The sequence below is a fragment of the Orcinus orca genome, chromosome 16 (assembly GCF_937001465.1).
Source record: "Orcinus orca chromosome 16, mOrcOrc1.1, whole genome shotgun sequence".
Classification (NCBI taxonomy): Eukaryota; Metazoa; Chordata; class Mammalia; order Artiodactyla; family Delphinidae; genus Orcinus; species Orcinus orca.
In genome coordinates, this window is record NC_064574.1 from 12,288,678 (window position 1) to 12,310,497 (window position 21,820).

At 51.6% G+C, this 21,820-nt stretch overlaps 1 protein-coding gene across 1 annotated transcript; it reads right to left on the reverse strand.

The window, feature by feature from the left end:
- Nucleotides 1–6,163: 6,163 nt before the first annotated feature.
- SNAI1 (snail family transcriptional repressor 1) lies at nucleotides 6,164–13,447 on the reverse strand. The gene is made up of 3 exons (XM_004282893.4): nucleotides 12,544–13,447; nucleotides 11,272–11,799; nucleotides 6,164–7,179 (listed from the first exon to the last, which is right to left on the reverse strand). Exons 1-3 carry the CDS (start codon nucleotides 12,623–12,625, stop codon nucleotides 6,995–6,997), a joined length of 795 nt encoding a protein of 264 aa, XP_004282941.1. The 5' UTR covers nucleotides 12,626–13,447; the 3' UTR covers nucleotides 6,164–6,994.
- Nucleotides 13,448–21,820: the final 8,373 nt, after the last annotated feature.

Below are 21,820 nucleotides of genomic sequence, written 5' to 3' on the forward strand. Positions count from 1 at the left end.
AACCACAGAGACAAAATCCAACTCCTCAGATCTCCTCCTAAGGGTCCCCCTCCTCCAGGCCAGCTTCCCAACTCTCCCTCAGTGTTTGTTGGGTGAATAATAAAAAGTTCCCAAATCCATTCCAGGCCCTGAGAAAGACTTGTCACACCCTTGGCTGTAAACACCTGCAGGGGGTTAAATTGGGTCTGCCCCACCACCACCCGCTGTGACCAAAAAAAAGATATATTCAAGTCCTAACCCCCAGATGTGTAAATATGACCTTATTTGAAAATCATGCTCTTGTAGATGTAATCAAACTAAGATGAGGTCATACTGGATTAGGGTGGGCTTTAAATCCAGTGACTGGTGTCCTTATAAGAAGAATGGGCTCACATTCAGAGAAATAAAGGCACAGAAGAAGGCCACGTGAACATGGAGGCAGAGACCAGTGATGCGCCTACAAGCCGAGGCTACCGGGAGCCGGCAGAAGCTGGAAGAGGCAAGGAAGGAGTCTCCCCCTAGAGCCTTGGGAGGGGGTATGGCTCAGCTGACACTTGACTTTGGACTTCTAGCCTCCAGAACTGTGACAGAATAAATTTCTGTTGTTTTAAGCCACTCAACTTGCAGTAGTTTTTTATGGCAGCCACAGGAAACTAATTTTTCACCCAACTGTGGGCACCCAGAGTGGGTCTAAGGCCCTAGGTACAGAGGGAAGTTGGACCAAACAAGCTCTTGCCAGGTGGGTGGTCCTGCCCTCATGGAGCTCCTAGTCTGGAAACTTCTCCTGGTCTTCAGGGACCACACAGGATACCCCACCCCACTGGGTACCGTTGGGGACTGAACTCTCTTTTCCTGGTCCTACACCACCCCTCTATCTACGCACACCTTTGTATGCCTACCTGGATGGAGAAGGATGTGTGGTGTTTCTAGAAGACATGTTAAAGGACAGAACGGGCCCCGCTATGTGAGAGAGTCTAGGCAGGCGAGTGTAGTAGGTAGAGACCCAGACTCTGCTCTACTTCAATTTAAAAAGTTTTAATTACACCCACTGCAAAGGGAGGAGGAACAAAACGACAACAGTAATAAAAGAACTCAGGGTTTCAATCCCAGCTCTGCCGCTTACTTGCTGTGTGACCCTGGACAAGTTACTTAACCTCTTTGGGTCTTGGTTTCCTCTTTCTTGAGTCAGTTGTGAAGGTTTAATGAGTTAATCTATACGAGGCACTCAGCACAGGGCCTGGCACATAGAAAGTGCCCCATAAGAATGGTGACAACGTTGTACTTCCTAGGGGCACACATATATTCTTTCATCATTCATTCAGCAAAGTTTTACTGAGTGGGCTCCTCCTGTGAGAGAGACTTGAGGCACCAGGAGACTGGACTATGAACAAAGCAGACAAAATTTCCACCTGCGTGGAGCTGCCATTCTAGTGGGGAAGACAGTCAACAGAGAAACTGTGGATAGTGAAATATATGGATTGTTGGATGGTGACAAGTGCTATGGAGAAAACAAAACAAAACAAAACAGGGCAGGGCATGGGGGCTGGGATGTAAAAGGGAGAGGGATGGTGGGGGAGACCAGCCACGTGAGCTTCTCTGGGGGCTGAGTCTTCTTGGCAGAGGAACAGCAAGTGCAAAGGCCCTGAGGTGGCAGAGGACCCCTCGTGACTGGAGGAAGTGACGGGGGTAGGGAAGGGGATGAGGCAGAGGTGATGGGGCCGGATCGTGCAGGCCCCTGTGGGCCAAGGTGAGGACTTTGGCTTTTCCTGTGAGTGAGACTGGAGCCATATGTGCATGTAAATATTTATTGTTTTAATCTAGAAGAGATAAGCTAAGCCCTTCACAGTGGCACGGCACGCTGGAGACAGTAAAGGCATCAGGATAGGGTGTGTTGATCACATATCACTTGAGCCTCACATCTAATCTTTTCATTTTTTCTTTTTTAATGAAAGAATAAATTTTCCTAACATTTGTGAAATTGACAATTTGAAAGCAAAAAAGAGCAAGGAGGACCCAGATCCCTGCTCGCCAGAGTACCCCCCCATCCCAGCTCAAGGGACATCCATCAGTAAGCCACCGGATCACTAATGGGGCCCAGATGTGCCCAGAGGTGGCCCTGGCCCCAGACCTGCCTGCCTGGACACTTGCACGGAGACCAGCTTTACAGCCAGTTTATTTCCTGGACTCGTTTTAAAGAAAAACCCAGGGGAGGCTCTAAGGGCCTGGCCAGACCCTTCTCCTCCCCACCCAATCTCTCCCAACCCACAGCTCTGAGCTGCTGCCCAGACAGAGGAGGGTAGTTCTTCCCTACAGTAGAAAGCAAACCAGTAAAAATAGAAGGAATGATGGAGCTAGAAAAATCACCATTTGGCAACCACCATAATAATAATTGATTTAGGCAGAAAACACCAGCGAGGGCTAAACCTCATGGGTGGAAGTTTGAGGAGTTACGTGATATTCACGTGGCCTTGGAAGGTCTCCCCACAAGATACGGATTAAGTACAAAAGGGGAAAAAGAGGGACTTTATCCAGGCGAAACCTGGCAGACACCACCTTAACCAAGTGGTCAAAGTTGACGTCACCAGGAAAGGGACAAACTGACGTCATGTGCCCCATGATACGTTGCACTGAGAAGGATACAGCCCCACCGCTGTGGTTCTGCCAAAAGTGCACAGCTCAGATCTCATCATGAGGAAGCATTGGGAAAATCCAAACTGGGGGACGTTCTATAAAATACCTGGCCTGAACTCTTCAAAAATATCAGAGTCACAGGGGCTTCCCTGGTGGCACAGTGGTTAAGAATCCGCCTGCCAATGCAGGGGACACAAGTTCGAGCCCTGGTCTGGGAAGATCCCACACGCTGCGGAGCAACTAAACCCATGCGCCACAACTACTGAACCCGCAAGCCACAGCTACTGAGCCCACGTGCCACACTACTGAAGCCCGCAGGCCCCAGAGCCTGGTCTCCGCAACAAGAGAAGCCACCGCAATAAGAAGCCCACGCACTGCAATGAAGAGTAGCCCCTGCCCGCCACAACTAGCGAAAGCGTGCACACAGCAACGAAGATCCAATGCAGCCAAAAATAAATAAATAAATTTATTAAAAAAAAAAAAGTCAGACTCACAAAAGACCAAGGAAGGAGCTATTTCAGAATAAGAGAGACTAAAGAGGACAAGTAAATGTAACGTGGGATCTTGGTCTCTCCCCACCCCCTAAAGTGCTGTGGAGGGCATCACTGGGGCAGTTGGGGAAACTTGATTTTGACTGTGGATTGGATAATAGCATTGCACCAACGCTAAATTTCCCAATTTTGATCATTGAACTGTGGTCATATGAAAGAACGTTCGTATCCTTAAGAAATACCCACTGAAATACTTCGTGGTAAAGGGGCATCATGCCTACAACTTCCTCTCAAATGGTTCCCAAAAAAAAAGTGGGCTTCCCTGGTGGCGCAGTGGTTGAGAGTCCGCCTGCTGATGCAGGGGACACGGGTTCGTGCCCCGGTCCAGGAAGATCCCACATGCCATGGAGCGGCCGGGCCCGTGAGCCATGGCCGCTGAGCCTGCGCGTCCGGAGCCTGTGCTCCGCAATGGGAGAGGCCACAACAGTGAGAGGCCCGCGTACCGCAAAAAAAAAAAAAAAAAAAGTGGGTATGTGTATGTGCATATACAGAGAGAGAAAATGCACACTTGCATTTGATAAGATGCCAATCAAAAGATTCCAGTTTATTGTACTCTTCTTGCAACTTTTCTGTCAGGTTGAAACTATGGCAAAATCAAAAGTTTTAAAGAAATCTAAAAAACCTGGCTCCCTGCTCTCTCCTGCCCACCTCCATCTACCCCATTCTACCCCTGCACCTGCCTAGAGATGGCTTTGATTGTTTTATTGTAGATCCTTCCAGAGTTTCTGTATGCAAATACAAACAAGAATGAATAGCATGCTCAATTCCACCCTTCTTCCTACAAAAGGGAGCGTGGTCTGCATGTTATTTTTCTCACTTAGCTAAATGTGGCTGAGTGGGGGCTTGTCCACATCAGAACACAGGAACCATCCTTCTTTTTATCCCCACCCCGCTACCGGGTCCAACATCTCCTTTAAATAATCCCTAGTAACTCACACCCACCAGCGCTCAGGTGTGCCTGGCACAGGGCTGGAGGTGCAGCTGCCACAGATTCTTCAATCCAACCATCCCCCGAGGCCTCCACCCCTCTGGGCCAGGCCAGCAGTCATCCCTCTGCCTTGGGCCTTTCACTGGCTCCCAGCTCTGACTTGGCTAACTCCATTCTCCACCAGGGTGGGGGGAATCAGTGCAAAAGTAAAGCAGACCTCATGGCTCCCCTGCTTAAAATGTCCCTGTGGCTGCCCTCTGGGCTCAACAAAATAGAACTCCTGGCCACCTGCACAAGTGCTGCAGGATCTGGACCAGCTCATCAATCCCACCTGGTGCCCCCAGACTCTCTGCCACCCTGGTCTCTTTTGGCATCATAAGCTTATTCCAGCCCTGGAGCCTTTGCACTTGCTGCTTCCTTGAGAGGCTGCAGCTCTCTCCTCCTCCAGGTCTCCGCTGGAATGGGCACTGGGCTGCAGCTCTCCCGCCTTATCGGAGGGTGCCCTACCCCATCGCTCTCTAGTAGGCGCTCTCTTTAATTCCATCTTGGCACATCACTGTAGGAAAGCGGCTTATTTAATCACTCGTTTGTTTTCTGTCTCCCCTGATAAAACATTAGTTCCCTGAGTGCAGGGACTGTCTCTCTGTTCAGGGCTGTAACCCCGGGGCCTAGAACAGGGCCTGGCACACACGGGGCTCATCAAAACTGATTGGATGGACATCCCTTTACAGTCTCCGGGGAGGAAGGCGCCGTCATCACCCTATTTTAGAGGCAGCAACTGGGGGTCTGAGAGGCGGAGAGCCTTGCTCCAAGGCCTTGCAAGCCAAGGGCATGAGCCTGGTACCTGACTCCCAGAATGATCGGAGCCTCGTGCACCCATGTTGAATGCCAGCTGGGAGTTTCCACGAGGCCCATCCCTCTGGGAGTGTATGCAATCAATTATACATTCACCATCAATGTCAGCACCTACTACGGGTGGATGTATGACACCCAGGGACGTGGGACACAGTAGGCCTTCAGCAAATTGACGCCCAAACCCCCAGCCCCCCACCGACTCCCTAACTTCCCTTCAGGGAGGCCAGCTACAATTTGGCGATTGTTAGAGAAGTTTTTTTTTTCTTTTGGGAGGAAAGCTGCAAGTCATTAAGGGCTGCTCCTGGCCTGTGGGTCACCATTTCCTGTTTAGAAGAAAGAATCATCTCTCCTTTGGAACACGAAGCTCCCCCGCCCCCGGCCTGACTCTGGGGCTCTGGGACGCCCGCTCAGCTCCCCGCAGGAAACTGGCACCTTCGGCACCTTTTGTGTTCAAAAAGGACACTCATTTTCTCCTGGCCCCAGGAGGGCCCCAGAGGTGAGGTCACCATGACAGCCTGCCGTGAGTGAATTAGCTCAGCCCGGGACGGGACGCAAGCTGACCGTCTTCCTGTCCTGTCCTGTCCTCGAGCAGGAAGCAGAATGACCCCTACCCTTTGGCCCGGCTTCTCACCCTCCCGACTCCAGCCAGCCAATTTCCTTGCATCAAAGGCCATTTGGTACCCAGAGGCCAGACAGAGGTGTGGGTCTGACAGGGAGGCTGGAGCGGGGCCTGGAGCCCCTGGAAACAGGAAGGACGTCCTCTGTCCCCTTCTTACTCATCGCATTCCACTCCCTCATCTGGGGGCAGCAGCCGCTCCCTCCCCAAAAGACCTGCAGTGCTGGGGAAGGCCCCACAGCAGGCCTAGTTGATAAGACCCAGGGAGCTGGCTTCTCACCCTGTGGGCCTGGTTGGCTTCAAAACGGGAGCACGAGAGAATGAGTAAGGGCCGCAGTGTAGAAACCTGCACACACAGCTCTACTGCTCACTGGCCCACAGGTGTTTCCCAACCTCCGTATTGGACAGGACATCCAGGCTCCGAGGAAAACCCATCTGCACAAACAAGGTCCCTGACAAACCCAGAGGTCCAAAGCCATGTGATGTTTAAGAGGCCAAGATTTGAGGCTGTGTCAGGAGTATCCGAGCTCCACGAATCCCTGCCCCCCTCCTCCCTCCCTAAAGGCCCTTTAAAATACCCACTCCACATAAAACCAAGTAGACTTTTTTATGTATAAATTAACCACTTTATTGAATATCAATAAACCGTACATATAACTATACAAAACGTTTCCTTAGTACAAAATGTCGCTTGCAATATAAATACCAGTGTACCTTTAAAAATGTAAACATCTTCCTCCCGGGCCCACCTGTCGGGCCCCCGAAAATAGTTCCGGGAGACACATCAGTGGAGCCGAAGCACCCCACTTGGGCCCCGGACAAGTGAAGGCAATTATTCACAGTCCCTTTGGAGACGTTGTTAAATTGCCCGTGAAACAGGTGCCACCATGACAAACAGGAGGCTGAAATAGCTGCCCAGGCCCTGGGGCATCCTGGGGTCTAGATGCTGTCCTTGTGTCAGGGCCCACCCCCGCGAGTGCACCTGGGGGTGGGTGTTTGCATAGTTAAGTTGCACCTTCTGGAGGGGGTGGCCTGAGGGTTCCTGTAGGGGAGGCTGGGGTCCCCTGAGTGGGGTGGGAGCTTCTCATCAGTCTGCTGGCTTTTGTCCTGGAGCTCAAAGCAGCTGTATCCAAACAGCTCTGGATACACAAACCCATGCAGAAAGGCCAACTCCAGAACACTCTGGAGCAGCGGCTGCCAGGAGGGGGTCTCTGCTGCAAGCCACCCTCCCATCAGCTGTCCAAAGAAAGGCCCCCCTCAGAGCCCGGTGGGGCGCTCAGAGCAGAGGACTGGGAAGTGGTCCTCAGAGTCCTGGGGGGCCAACGCAGCCAGAAGGCGGAGCTCAGGAGGGAACTCTGTGGCAGCGAGAAGGATGCCGGGTCCTTCCTTCTGGAGTTGGGGTAGGGCCCGGAGAGGTGCAAGGAGCCTTTAGAGTCAGCGGGGCCCCCCTGAGCAGCCTGACTCTTGGTGCTTGTGGAGCAGGGACATTCGGGAGAAGGTTCTGGAGCACGTCTTGCACTGGTACTTTTTGACATCCGAGTGGGTCTGGAGATGGGCCCGCAGGTTGGAGCGGTCAGCGAAGGCGCGGCTGCAGTGGGGGCAGGAGAAGGGCTTTTCGCCTGGGGAGAGAAGACAGGAGGGAGCTGAGTGAGACTCAGCCACTTGGGAGAACAGCTGACGTCTACTGAAATCCCCACCCACCCCGGGCTCACTCCAACCTTGAGGAACTCCCGCGACCCAGAAAAGCCAGGCCATACAGTGTCCAAAGGCCTGGATTTGGCAGGGAGTGCTGCTGCTTCCCACCGTGTGGCCCTGAGCAAGTCAGCTGGCTTCTCTTGAGCCTCCATTTGCTCATCTGTAAAATGGAGCTGTTCATCCCCCACTCATAGAGGCTGGTAATTGAGAGAAGGTTGAATCAAGTACTTTTCCTGCCCTGCCAGCAGGAAGTGCTCAACAATGATGACAGTGATGGCAACTGTGTTTGCTGAACACTTTGTGCTAGGGACAGTGGAAGCATTTTACATGATCTCATTTAACCCCACCTTTGTCCTGAGTTTAGAGATGGTGAATCTGAGGCACAGGGAATATGCAGCATCTCAGCAAGACCAAATAGCCCGACTCCAGCGCCCTTGATTTTTTTTTTTTTTAAAGAATTTATTATTTATTTATTGGCTGTTTTGGGGTCTTCGTTGCTGCACGTGGGCTTTTCTCTAGTTGCAGCGAGTGGGGGCTACTCTTCGTTGCGGTGCACGGGCTTCTCATTGTGGCGGCTTCTCTTGTTGCGGAGCACGGGCTCTAGGCGCAGGGGCTTCAGTAGTTGTGGCTCGCGGGCTCTAGAGCGCAGGCTCCGTAGTTGTGGTGCACGGGCCTAGTTGCTCCACGGCATATGGGATCTTCCTGGACCAGGGATCGAACCCGTGTCCCCTGCATTGGCAGGCGGACTCCCAACTGCTGCGCCACCAGGGAAGCCCAGCGCCCTTGATTTTAAGCACTACACAGACTGCCCCTCAGTTAAGGGGGCTGTAATGGATGTTCCTTATTAACCCCTGGATTTACTTCCTCTTGGGGACAAAGCTTAAAAGCCAGCCCTAAAGCCCCAGCCCACCCCTATCCCCCAGCAGGTCACTCCTTTATCCTGCTTCCCCATCGACTCGGATCACACTCAGGGTAGTTTCAAGTCTGTTCGTCCCCCAATCAGACTGAGCCCCATGAGGGCAGGATCCCCCCTGCCACCGACACTGAATCCATTCCAAGCTTCCAGCCCAAGGCCCAGAACCCCCAAGAGGCTACAGAAACCTTTTACCTTATGACTTATTTTTTTTAAAAAACCCTACCTGTGGCCCTCATTCACCTGCCTGGCCAGGCTGTACTGAGAAGAGTCTTGCACTCGGGGCTGGGTACACAGTGAGAACTCAATAAATGCTTGTACAACAATAAGTCTTTTTTTATAAAGGTCTCAGAAGAGCCTGACTCCTCAATCACCACCAGAAAACACCATTCACCAACTTTTGATAATTCCTGCCCCAATCAAGAGACTATAACTCACATTCCAGAAACGTCAAATGCTGTGTTTCACTTTTTCCTGGGGCTGCAGCATTTCCCAAATAAAGTCAGAAGGGTAACGCATTACACAAATACTAATCAGGTTCCTACCACAGGCCCGGCACTATTCTGTAATACTGAATAGTCTTTTCCAGAAGAAACTACACTCTCCTATCCTTCCATTCCCAGCCTTATATGCCCCTAGGCCAAGGCCCTCTAGTTAAATCCCAGTGCTGGAATTGAGAGCTGGGAATGAATGAATTCCAGCAGCCTCCTGGGTGCCTGGGGCACTAGCTGAGCAGGGAGGGCAGGGTCTAGAAGTCAGATGCCTGCGGCCCACTGTGGAACCACGTTCATGGGCTCAGTCTCCTGGGGCAGAGAGCGGGGACCTGGCCAGAGGACTGGGGAAGGGACACCTGAGTGACCTGCTCTGCCGTACTGAGCTGCCTCTGCACACCAGGCCAGAAGGGTTTGATGACCGCAGTCTACAAGGTCCAAGGGAACTTCCTCCTCACTCACACACTCCTTTGTGAACTCAGGGCCCACGCTATGCAGGTCCGGAAAAGGGGATGGAGTCCTGTAATCCCCACTGCCCCCTCACCCCCTCGGCCAAGGTGAAGGAGCCCTGGCTCCAGCCCATGGGCTGTGACTTGGGAAAGTGACTTCCTTCTCTATGCCTCAGTTTCCACACCCTGTAAGAGGGGGTTATGATGGCACGTCTCTCTTAGGACTGTTGGTGGATTTACCGCCTTGACCAGGTGAAGGAAGCCCTGAGCATCACGCCTTCCCCCGCCTCCCGCACTGCGAAGTGCTCAGTGAACGTTATCTTTATGTTTCTTATGATTAGACACAAACCTGAACAAAGGGGCAGGCTTGATGGGATGTGAGGGGTGCAGCAGGAGGCAGCAGATCTCCACCCCTCGCGGATTCCCCCTCCCCACCCCAGCCACGTCTTTATGGTGCTCCTGGAGTGTGAAATCGGCACCAGACCAGCGGGACAAAGGCCGCCGAGGGGGGCAGTGTACATGCAATACTCCCTGGATTAACGCGGCCTGACACACTGTGGGCCAGCAGCTGCGGCCTGGAACAGGTGCTGGGCACCGCTGCCCTGTGCACCTGCTCCACTCCCCAGCCCCGCCCCCTGGGCGCACCATTAAGGCACACAATGGGAGTTGATGAGGATGGCACTGGTGCATTTCAACAGGCTTTTTGTGTCTGAGCCATGCCTTTACATTAAAATAATGTCCGAGTGGGAAGGGAAAGAAGCTGGGGGGCCCAGGGGAGCATCTGAGGGCTTCCACTCCCCCCAAATAGAGACCCCATCAGCTGGGCAGGCACCCAGGACAGAGGCCAGGCAATTGGACCCTTCCATGTTAAAATCAGAGCTGTTTGTGCACCAAGTAAGAGACATGGGTAGTAGCCACAGTCTGCAAGGTGTGGAGGATGCCCCCCACCCCCGTAGGAGTAACGATGACACCAGTAATGCCTGCAAAATGCCAGGCTTCACAAACCACCTCACTGACCCTCACGGCTCACTCAGAGGTCAGCCACCGGATGAGGAAATGCCAGAACTGAGTCTCCAACCTGGCCAACCTGACCCCCAAAACCAACAGTCATGACCCTTGAACCCTCTTCTCCCTCAACAGACACTCTCCAAAGAGCAGCCCCAAGCAGGGTGGCCTCCACCATTCATGTTCTGAAAAGGTGGAGTGGCTACCTTTTCTGCATTCCCAGAAAGCTAAAGACTAGAACAGGCTCCATTTCATAATTTTCTACACATTCAGTATTGCATTTTTTGAAACACCAAGACATAATTGTGTTTTCTGCCAGCAAACGTGTTCCCGGGTCTGCATGATAGGATTAAGATTATCTATTCAGCAGTGTGAATGGGGGTGGGGAGAGCAGATCTGAGAACCATGATGATATTATAAAGCGATTAAGGAGCCACTGAATCTAGATAGCCCCGTATGAAATGCTATCGTAACCCACCCTATATGATTATATTATAATCGGAGAGGCTCAGAGCGTTAAATCACTTGCTCAAAGACACACAGCATGGAAGCACAGTGAGTACCAGCTATGATGTTTGTGTGTACTGATCATATACCAAGCACTGTCCCAGGTGATTTCTGCACGCTTTCTTTCATTTGACCAGAGCAAAAACCCCACAAGGTGTTTCTATGCTCATTTCACAGAGGCGGGTACTGAGGCTTAGAGAGGTGAAACAGCAGCCCAAAGTTTGGGAAGATCCCAAAGCAGGAGTCAGAGGCAGGTGGGGAGTCTGACAAACATCCTGTCTGGCTGGGGGGCGGGTGGGGGAAGTGGAGCAGGGTGAGCCCCTTCACACCTGGCCCCAACAGCAAGGTGCTGGTTACACCTTTCCCATACCCAGCTCCAACCCATTTGGCTGAGAACTGAGCCTGCAGAGGGACGTGTAAAATTATCTCCTTAGCCCATCTGCTTAGCTGGTGAATGAACGAATGTTTCTGCCAAACTTTTCGGAGCCAGGCCCCTGAACTCTTGAGCTAGGAGTCAGGAGACTGGGTGGGGGGTGGGGGTGGGGGGGTCAGTTTCCACAATCTGAAAGTAACAGCAAGCCCATCTTACAAGAGCTTGTAGCAAAAGCAGTGGGACAGTGAGAAGGGCAGCCAGCCTGCAGGGGTACTCACCAGTGTGGGTCCGGACGTGGCCCTGCAGCAGCCAGGGCCTGGAGAAGGCCTTCCCGCAGGTGCTACAGACGCAAGGCAGCGTGTGGCTTCTGATGTGCATCTTAAGGGCACCCAGGCTGATGTACTCCTTGTTGCAGTATTTGCAGTTGAAGGCCTTGCGAGACTGGGGGTCCTTGGCCACGGAGAGCCCAGCCAGCTGCTTGGGCAACTGGCCCAAGCCTGGGAAGGCAGCATAACCCTCGGCCTCCAGGGAGGAGGCTGAGGTGGAAGAGAAGGACGAAGGAGCCGGTGAGGGTGGGCTGGGGGGCTGGGAGCCTTTCCCGCTGTCCTCGTCAGACAGGGAGGTCAGCTCGATGGCCTTGGGGATCTCCTGGGGCAGAAGAGAGGCCCAGCCAATCGGCTGGGCTTGGGGTGCCAGGAGAGAGTCCCAGATGAGCGTAGGCAGTGAGGCCGTGGGATTGAGGACCTCGGGTGGCGGGATGGCTGCCAGCAGGTGGGCCTGGTCATAGGGCTGTTGAAAAGTGAACTCTGTGAGGAGACAGGGAAAAGCGCAAGGTCAGGGATTAGATCATTCAGTCAGTCAGCAAACATTAGCCTGATGTGGGCCAGGGGCTGAGTGGGGCTGGCACTCAATGCTTAGTAGATGAATAAAAAAGATTCATGACCAGGACAGACAGGTTCCTGCCCTGGCAGAGCCCCCTCCTCAGCCAGGTCACCTGGTTCTCCCACCTCAACCTCCAGATCTTACAGGAAGGACACCCCCTTCCCCAGCTCCAACTCAAGGAGGTCATTCTCAGGTCTCCTTCCTCTTGCGGTGCCCAAGTCCCCAGCCTGAGGCGAGACCCCCAGCTCCCTGGCCCCTAATCTCCCCAGCTGCCGAGGCACCACCCCTGTCCCCCTTCCATACACATCTCTTCTCCCACCCCCTCCCCCAAATCCTGTGGACTCCTGACTCTTTCCAGCCCCTGGCCGGCGTCTATCCAGACACAAGCCGCCTCCTCTCACTTCTGTGCTCTCGGGGCGCCCCGCTTCTCGGCGGCTAATTAGTCCCCTCAGCCAAAGACCACCGGCCTCTAAAAGCCCTCTCCCAATCTCCCGGATCCACCTGCCCCGGCCTATTCACACCCAGACTGTTATCTTTTGACTCGACTTTGGCCCCTCGACTTTGGCCCCTCCATTTTGTCCCCAAGGGCCCTGCCTCTCAAGTGCCCCCCATGCAGCCTTCGCCTGCCTCCCCCAAACTCCCTGGGGTCCGGCACCCCGTCCACTCACCTGGAGAAGAGTCGTGGAGCTCACTGTAATTGGGTCTCCGGCGGGAGCAGGCGGACTTCCTGACGAGGAAAGAGCGCGGCATGGTGGCCGAAGCAGCGGGGGGAGCCGGGTCGTGCTGGGATACCAAGACCCTCCACACGCGAGGCCGTGCAGCTGCGCTGTGAGTGAAGTCTGGCCGCCAACTGCCTTAAGTACGCCAGCCGCGGGTGGGCGGGGGCCGACTACGGCCACGCCCCTTTGTCACCTCCGCGCCAATCGAGGCGCGCCTTCGCCGGAGGCCACGCCCCAAGCAGGTGCGCCGTGCTCTGGCGGGGCTCGCGCCGCGTGGCGCTGGGAGCCGGGAGGGGCCGCTCGGGCTCTGGGCCTCGGGGCTGCACTCATCACCCGGCTGCGGGCTGCCGGGGGCGGGGCGCCGGGAACCCCGGACTAGGCGGGACCCCCTTCGGGACCCGAGCTCCAGCCAGCTCGACGCGGCACGGTAGCCCGCCTCTGGCGCCCCCTGGCGCCGCGCGCCGCGAGTCTGGACACCTGACGTTCCGATACTGCCACCTCCTCGGGTTTGGGAAGGGGGTGCCTTCGCCCGGAAGGTAACTCGCAAAGAACGTGGGAATGAAAGGGACAATACACAGTTCGGGGACGGGGAAGAGCAATGGACTTCTGCACGTGGTTGCTGACTGTGCAGTGCCACAGCCTTTTTTGCAAAGCAAACGGGCATCATCTAGAAAAATGCATTCGTTCCCTCAGTGTTTACTGAGTGACCACTAACATGCCAGGCACTGTTACCGGAGCTGGGGATACAGCCCTGAACAAAACACTCGGGGTCTCTGCCGAAGGGTAGCTCCCTGTCCGGCGGAGGAGACAGACGAAGTAAACAGACAATTCCAATGCAAAGGGAAGTGTGCTTTGATGGGGGGAGACCACAGGGCACTGTGACAGTCAAGAGGCGGGTCACTTGACAGGGGGTCGGGGGGGGGCACTTACCAGAGGAAGTGAAGAAATACCGAGGGGAAAGGCCTGAGGTTAGAATCAGTAACTATTTCAGAGCCACTGAGAACAGCTCTCAGGGCTGGGGGTGGGGTGGGCAGGGCTGATGGGTCAGATCTGCCTGGCCTCCAGGGCCTGGAGGAGTTTGGACTTTGCCCCAAGGGCACTGGGGAGCCAAGGAAGAATTTTCAGCTGAGGAGGGACCTGTTTAGAATGGTTGAGAAAGAGTACTCTGGGCAGGTGGGAGAAAGAAGTGGGGAAGGGTGGGGCTGAGGTGGTCTCCTCACTTGTTTGGGGTCGTCAATACTGTGTCTAAAGGACCTAAGGCTGGGCTCCAAGGGAGGCACTGACTGGTTCATTGTGGGGTGGGCCCAGGGGAGGGACACTTCATCCTCAGCTCTCCTGTGAGCCCACCAACTTTGAGGGCCATGCCCCGCCTGGAGTGGGGTTGTGGCACGGAAATAAATCCACAGGTCTTGCCCACGGGTTTCCACCTGTGAAGCAAGGACGATGAAAACCTGTAAGTCCCTCCACTCACCACCTAGAATGAGGGCAGGGACAACTGTCTGTTTTGGTCATCAGGTGCTGGGGATAACAGCTGTGAACAAGACAATCCTTACCATGTTCTAACTGGTGAGGGGAGGGTAAGGTGAGGGAGACAGGCCATGCACAGTCATTACGAAGAATATAGCCTCTTCTACGTCTGTTTACTTTCAATCACGATTTTCCACATGCATCCAGAGGGAGGAGTAAGGCTGTGTCCCTCTGCTCAAAACCTCCCATATTCCTATCTCACCCAGAGTAAAAACCAAAGTCTTCACCACGGCCCTCCACCCTGCTGATCTGACCTCTGCTGATCCTGTCTTGAGCCACTCTCCTCCTTCCCCCTGCACAATGATCACCCCCTTCTTTCTGTTCCTCCACATCCCAGCCCTTGCCTACCACAGGACCTTGGCACCTACCGTTCATCTTCCCTGCCCCCTAAATCTCTCCCCCCAGATCTTCACCATGTTGGCTCCTTTTCTTTGTTTCAGCATTAACTTCACCAACTGCTCAGCCTCATTAGTAATGAGAGAAATGCAAATTAAAACCACAGTGAGATACCATTTCACACCATCAGAAAGATAAAAAGTTAAAATTTGGTCACTAGCAAGTGTTGAGGGTGTGAGGGCAGCAGGACTTTCGTTCCATGCTGGCGAGAGTGTCATAGGTACAAGCCACTTCGGAAAAGTTTGGCATCAGCTAATAACAGGTGACTCTCCTAGCAATTCTATTTCCAGGCCAACAGCATCGCAGAGGTTCTCAGCCCTGGCCGCAGATTAGATTCCCTCAGGGAACACCCTAGCCTGGGCCCCACCCCCAGAGCCATCCTGATTTGATTAGCCTGGGTGGGACCCTCTGGTATTAGCATTTTAAAAAACTCCTCAGGTGATTCTAGTGAGCAGCCAAGGTTGAAAACTGCTGCCCAGCCCTAATCCCAGAAGAAACAAGAGTATTCATTGCACCGTTGTTCCTAACAGCAAAACAAAAACAAAAACAAAAAACAAAAAAAGTGGAAACAACCGTAATGTTTATCAACAGTACAAAGGGTTAAATAAACTGTGGTTCATTCCCATAATGGAACATATACAGCAATAAAAACAAACTGCAACTCCATGCAACAACAGGGATAAATCTCAAAAGCATAATGTTAAGCAAAAAGAACCAACTTAAATGCATACAGTTAGTTGGATTTACATAAGGTTCAAAATCAAGCAAATGAAACCTTTTATTGTCTAGGAATGTACATGGAGGCGGTAAAACTATAAAGAAAAGCAAGGAAATGTTTAATACAAAATTCTGGAGAGTGGTTAGCTGGGGGAGAAGGTGCTCCTAGAGAGTTCTTGATAATGTTGTTTTAAGCACAGAAAGCTATTTATTAGTAGTCTTGAAACTGTAGACAATTTAAACACTTTTGGTAAGAATGATATATTTAACACAAATTTTATGTCACCTCAAGGGAGGCTTCCCTGATCATCCCAGCCAAAGTAGCACCCTGCCCCACTCACAACGTCACTGTTTATTCCACTACCCTATTCAATTACCTTCAAAGCACTTAGTAGGGGCTCAAGTATTTGGTGAATGACTGATTACTGGCTGTTCCTCCTCCTGGGTCACCCTGTGCGAGTTACCCAGTCTCTCTGAGCCTCAATTTCCTCAACTGTAAAAGGTGGGTGTTCTGTCTCCGAGATGCTGGGATGGGCAGAGTCCAGAGGCTGGTACTCAAAACACCATTGCCTGGGCCTGCCGCTCTCCATTTTCCTTCGGTCGGTCACCTGCGCCCTGGAGGAGGCGTAAGGTGGGGGAGGGGGCTTTCTCAGATGTGGGCTGTCCCCTCCCTTCCGATTGAACTGTCCCGGCGGTTTCTTCTCCCGGGTCACCCTCACAACCCTCCCTCCAAGAGGCGGCGGAGACAGCGAGGTGGGAGGGGGCTTTGGGCGAGGCGAGGCCCTGGACGGCGAGCCAGCTCCTGGAGGTGCGGTCCCGGCCTCCTTGCAGGTGAAGGCGAGGCGACACTTTTGATGCTGTGGTGTCAGGTCCTCCCGGAAATATACTGGCTCTGCGGCTGGGCTGCAGCGGACCCGGCCGGCCCGGTCCTGCCCACCGCCCTCGCCCCGGGGCGCGGCCTTACGGCGCCCTCTGCTGGCCGTCACGTGGGGCCGGATGCACACGCCTTCAACGAGGATGAAAACTGGTACAGCTGCCTTGGAGAGCAGTTTGGGAATATCTAATACGGCCAGGAAAGGCCTCTGAGAGAAGATAAATTTGAATAAAGGCCTGCATTTTCCACGGGTGTCCATCCCCCACTAAAAGAACGATAACTAAAAATGTGATTTACAACTCAACCAAACAAAAAAGAAAGCGCCCCTCCATCCCAGATCTCCATTTCCCTCTGCAAAGGTAACTAAATATTTTTACCAGTGTCTTGTATGACCTTCCAGAGATGGTTTTTATAGAGACAAGGAGATATATGCATATGTGAATATAATATGTACCTCCCTTTTTTATGTAACACAAATGGGAGCCTATACGCTAGCCTACTTGCTTTCCTCCCAAGTAACTATACTACGGTCTTGAAAGTTGTTCCATATCATTACATGTAGCTCCCTTCATCTGTTGCAGGGCTGCAGACTTTTTCATTGCATGGATTATACCATAATCACACAATTTATCTAACAAGGGGACTTGTGATAGGCATTTAGATTAGAATATAATTTTTTGCTACTACAAACAAGGTGGCAATTTCAATGAATGTCTTGTACACACATCTTTGACCTGAAGTGCAAAGATATGTTACAAAAAATGTTGAGGGAATTCCCTGGCGGTCCAGTGGTTAGGACTCTGCGTTCTCACTGCCGACAGCCCAGGTTCAATCCCTGGACGGGAGCTAAGATCCCAAAAGCCATGTGGTGTGTCCAAAAAAAAAAAAAAAAAAAGTTGATACATTTACAATGTATCAAATACAATGTATCAAATGATACAAATATTAGCTGAATGGATGAAAGAACTCATACTTTTTTTTTTGGCCACGCTGCGCAGCTTGCAGGATCTTAGTTCCCTGACCAGTAATTGAACCTGGGCCCCCTGCAGTGGAAGCGCCTAGTCCTAACCACTGGACTGCCAGGGAATTCCCACTTTTATGTCAAAAAAATTCAGGTGAACAGAATATCTCAGAGGCTGCCTGTTGTGCAGAACTTAATAAATTATAAGTTTAGGCCCAGACTGTACAATTAGACCCAAGACTCTGGTTACTTCTGAGGACGGAAGCAGACAGGGGTGGGAAGGAGATTTTTCTCCAAACCGTTTCTGAAGGGTATGAATGTTTTATTTCAGATGCATGTGTCACCATTTCAAATAAAATACTTTTTCATGAAAAAAAACCCAACCACAAAACCCAGGCAAATACTGCCTGCCTGCCGCTGAGACCCAGTTTCTTCATCTAGTAAATAAGTCGGGTGACCAACCATCCTGGCTTGTCCAGGACTGAGGGAGTGCTGGGATGGTCCCAGGCAGCTGGGAAGAGGGGGTCTCCTGGGGTAAAAGGCAGGTGTCCAAGGCCTTGAGGGTGGTGGGTGGATGTGTGGGTGCTGAGTGGCACCCTGAAGCTAGACCTCTCCACACCTGCTGGGCCGGCATCCCCCCTGGAGGTCCACTGATGTTCTAGACCTGACGCAGGTCCCTGGATCTCGCTAAGGTGCAGAGCGCATCTTGCCTGGCAAATCGTGCGTTTGCCACAGGGGCTGACATCTGTTATCTCGCAGACTATCTCCTGCGCACTAATTTGCCTTGGCAGCCTCGCCCCTCGTACTGCACTGATATCGCCCTGTTATCTCCACTTCCTGGCAGAAGGCTGAGCCTGTTTCCAGGTAAGGCCCCAGGGCCTCCTCTCTCCCCACCTGTGTCCACCTTTCGCACCTGGAGACCTTTGTGCATCTCTGGACCACTGAGTGTGGCAGATATTGCCAAGGAGGGGAAAGTGAGAACAGACTATTTCCTTAGGTCAAAGCTACCTTAAGTCTCGGACTCAAAATAAAATCCAAACCCTGCTCTTGGCTCACAAGATGCTACCTAACCTGGGGCTCAGCTCCTCCTCTGTCCCCGCTGTTCACCTGCTCCAGCCTCAGTGAACTTCCTGCTTCCTCTTCATACAGGTTCTTTCCCATAGCAGGGCCGTTGCCCTTGCCGTGCCCTCTGCCCACAACGGCCTTCCCCAGATCTTCCCAGAGCTGTTCTCAGTTCATACATCACCTCCCAAATGCTAATGTCATCTCCCTTTCCCACTGCCGCCACATTGGTCCATGACCTCCACAGCAAGCCCTGAGTGGTAGGCAAGACTATCAGCCTCTTTTTATAGATAAGGAAACCGAGGCTCAGAGAGGTGACATGTAACAGGCTCAAGTCACAGCGAGCAAGCGATGGAATGTCCCTGGCCTAGCGGGCTAGGATACTGTAATAAGTCAGCAAGACACAAACAAGCCCCTATGCTCGAGGAGCTCACAGGTGAGGGAGGAAGAGTGGTAGCGGGCAATTCGCCAACCCTGAGGGACCCAGGTGAGTCAGAGGAGTGAGACTCCAGGCTGAGGTCACAAGGATGGGCAGGTGAGAAAGGGAAGTGAGAAGACATTCCAGGCGGCAGTGACCGCTGACAACCATGATTAAGAAGCCCAGGGGCAGACGAGTGTTCCAGGATGAGAAATTAGTTCAGATGGCAGAGGCTCTGGGGCTGAGAGAGCCCCAGGCCCCTTGAGCCCACCTCCCCCATGAGGCTCCAGCCACAACAGACCACACCAGGCATGCTCCGGTCTCAGCGACTTGGCATGTGGTGTTCCCATTCTGTAGAATATCTTCCCCACAGATGGCCCTTGCAGTTTTTGAGATTGCCAGTCTTTTTTGAAATTAGAAATGTTCAACTGGAGTTTAGAAAACTATAGTTTGTTTTTAATATTTTTAGTTAACACATTAACACTTTTAAGACATATACACGCACATTACTGCAAAGCACAAAGGTGGGGTCCCACCTAGCCCTACCACCTGTGGTTGTGTGACCCTGGATAGGTCCCTTCCCTTGAACTACAACTACTACGTAGGTTGGGACCTAGAACCTGGACAAGCCACCCCAGAAGCCCTCCTCGCAGGCACGTGTACACAGACACACACACACAGGCACACACAGACAGAGACACACACTCACACCCTCTATCTTGATTTCACCTGGCTGTTCTCACTGATCTTGGAGATAGGGTTGCCAAATAAAATACAGATACCCTATTAAACTAGAATTTCATATAAACAACAAATAAGCTTTTAGTATCAGACTGCAAGGAACAGGATTAATTCTTTACCTGAAATTCAAAATTAACTGGATCTCTTGTATTTTTATTTGCTAAGTCTGGCAGCCCTACTTGGAGACTGGCTCCGACCAGCACTTAGAGCACAATCTATATAACGAGTCCCCTGCTGCTGATGGGCAATGAGGTTGCTTCTCATCTTCTGCTTACCGGGAACAATAGTCCCATGATAATCCTTGCACGAAGGACACTGACCTCATCTACAATCGTATCTGGAGGGTGTGTTCCTAAAAGTCGCTTTGTCATTCTCTGCCTGAATTCCTGTGGCCAGGCTGTCAGGGCCTCCGTGCCTCAGACCAGCTCCCTCTCAGTCTCCCCGGACAGCAGCAACCCTTCTCTATCCCAGTCTCTCCCTCCACCTTGTTCTTTCTCCTTGTCTCTCTCCATCTCTGTCTCTTTCCCTCTCTGTCTCTCTGGGAGTCTCTTTCTGACTCTCTCTCTCTCTCTCACTGTCTCACCTTGGGCATGTCTCTCTCTGTCTCCCTGGACTCTGCCTGCCTCTGTCTCTCTCAGTCTTTCTCCCTATTTCTGCCTCTCTCAACCTGCCTCCATTTGACCCGGCAGCTCTGTATATAAAATGCTTAGATGAGCAGGCAAGACATATTTGGAAGGATGCTCACTCTAGCACAGTCCATAACAGTTGTGAAAATTAATAAAGGGAAACCTCACTAAAATGGAGTTGGGAGGCCAGAAGGGGGAGCTCTCATGCATATGCCACTAGAAGTCAATACAAATCCCAACAGGGGATGTACCTTGCATCTCCGGCAGGAAGTGACACTATTTTACTAGTACTAGCAGGAGGAAGAAAGATTTTCTCCTTGCTTGACAATTGCTCGGCCATTGAGACTTTCACAATGCAGCCAATGACAAGGCACTATACTCTGAACTCCCAGTTTCCTCCAATGGACTTTTTGTTTATAACAGCCCCTCCCAACTTCCCCTTCTCCTCTATAAAAGAGTTTCCTCTCCTTTGTTCTACCAGACTCGCGTGTGGTTTGCCATAGCTGCGTGCCCAGAGTTGCAATTCTTTGCTGCTCCTGGATAAACTCATTTTGTTGCTAAAATAACTGGCTGTATTATTGTTTTAGGTTGACACAGTCAAACTGCAAACAACCTAAATACCCACCGATAAATAAAGTATGGTCCATCCTCACCAGGAGCATCATGCAGTCATTAAAAATGACACCACAATGACAGGAAGGATGTTGAGAGATATATCATGGAGTGAAAAATGCAGGTTATAGACCAGAAGTAAAGTATTTGCCCATTTTAAGTTTCAATCAAAAATATGGTGATCCAAGGACATGTAAGTATTTCATTGAAGAAATGCTCCCTGGCTGTCTGGGGTGGGATGAGGAGTGGTTTGCACTTTCTTTTTCAGATTTTTCTGCTTTACCTGTCTTCTGTTATTTTTTAAAACAATAAGCCTTATCATTTTTAACATTGTGCATATTTGCTTTATCGTTTTATTTATCTATTTATACACAGGCATGTATTATTTTCTTCTGAACCGTTTGAGAGTAATTTGATATGCTCTTCTATGCATATCTCCTAAGAATAAGGACATTCTCTATGTGACTGTGGTGTAATTATCAAAATCAGGAAATCTAACACTGATAAAATACTATTACTTGTTCCACAATCCATATTCAAATGTCAGCAACTGGCCCATTAACATCCTTTACAGCAACCCCTATCCCATCAAGAATCCAACCCGGGATCATGCAGCATTGCAGTCGGTTGCTTGCCTCTTTAGTCTTCTTTAATCTGACCTCGACATTTTTCAAGAGTTTCGAAAAATGTCCCTCAGTTTGGATGACTTGCCTGATGTTTCCTTATAATTAGACTCAGGTTAAACGTTTTTCTGCCAGGAACCTCGGAAGTGCTGCGTCCTCGAGTGCATCCCATCATGTCACCCACGGTTTGTCCCATTATCGGGGATACTAAGTCTGATCCCTTGGTAAAGAAGGTGTCTGCTAGGTTTCTCCGCTACAAAGTTACTAATTTTCCCTTTGTGGGGTCATCATGTGAGACCAAACAGACAGTCTAGATGATTTTTATAAGCAGAAGAGTTATCCCTAAAGTCTTGTAAGAACTGAGCTTGTCCGTCTGGTTCTAACCATCAACTGAGTGGCTGCCCCACCCCAGCTGCAATAGACGTGTTGTAACACTAGCCTGTGTACAGAACAGAATTTCCTATGCTAGCCTAAGGATGCGTTTTACCTGAGGCTCTTTTTAAAAGATACAGATTCCCAGGCCCCACCCACATCTGCCAACCAGAATCTCTAAGAGAAGAGCCTGAGAATCTATTTTGGAGCAACTGCCTCCCAGGTAATTCATGTCTTCAGGGCAAGTTTGGGAAACACTTCACTTAATAGTAGTACTTAGTCATCAAACATTTACAG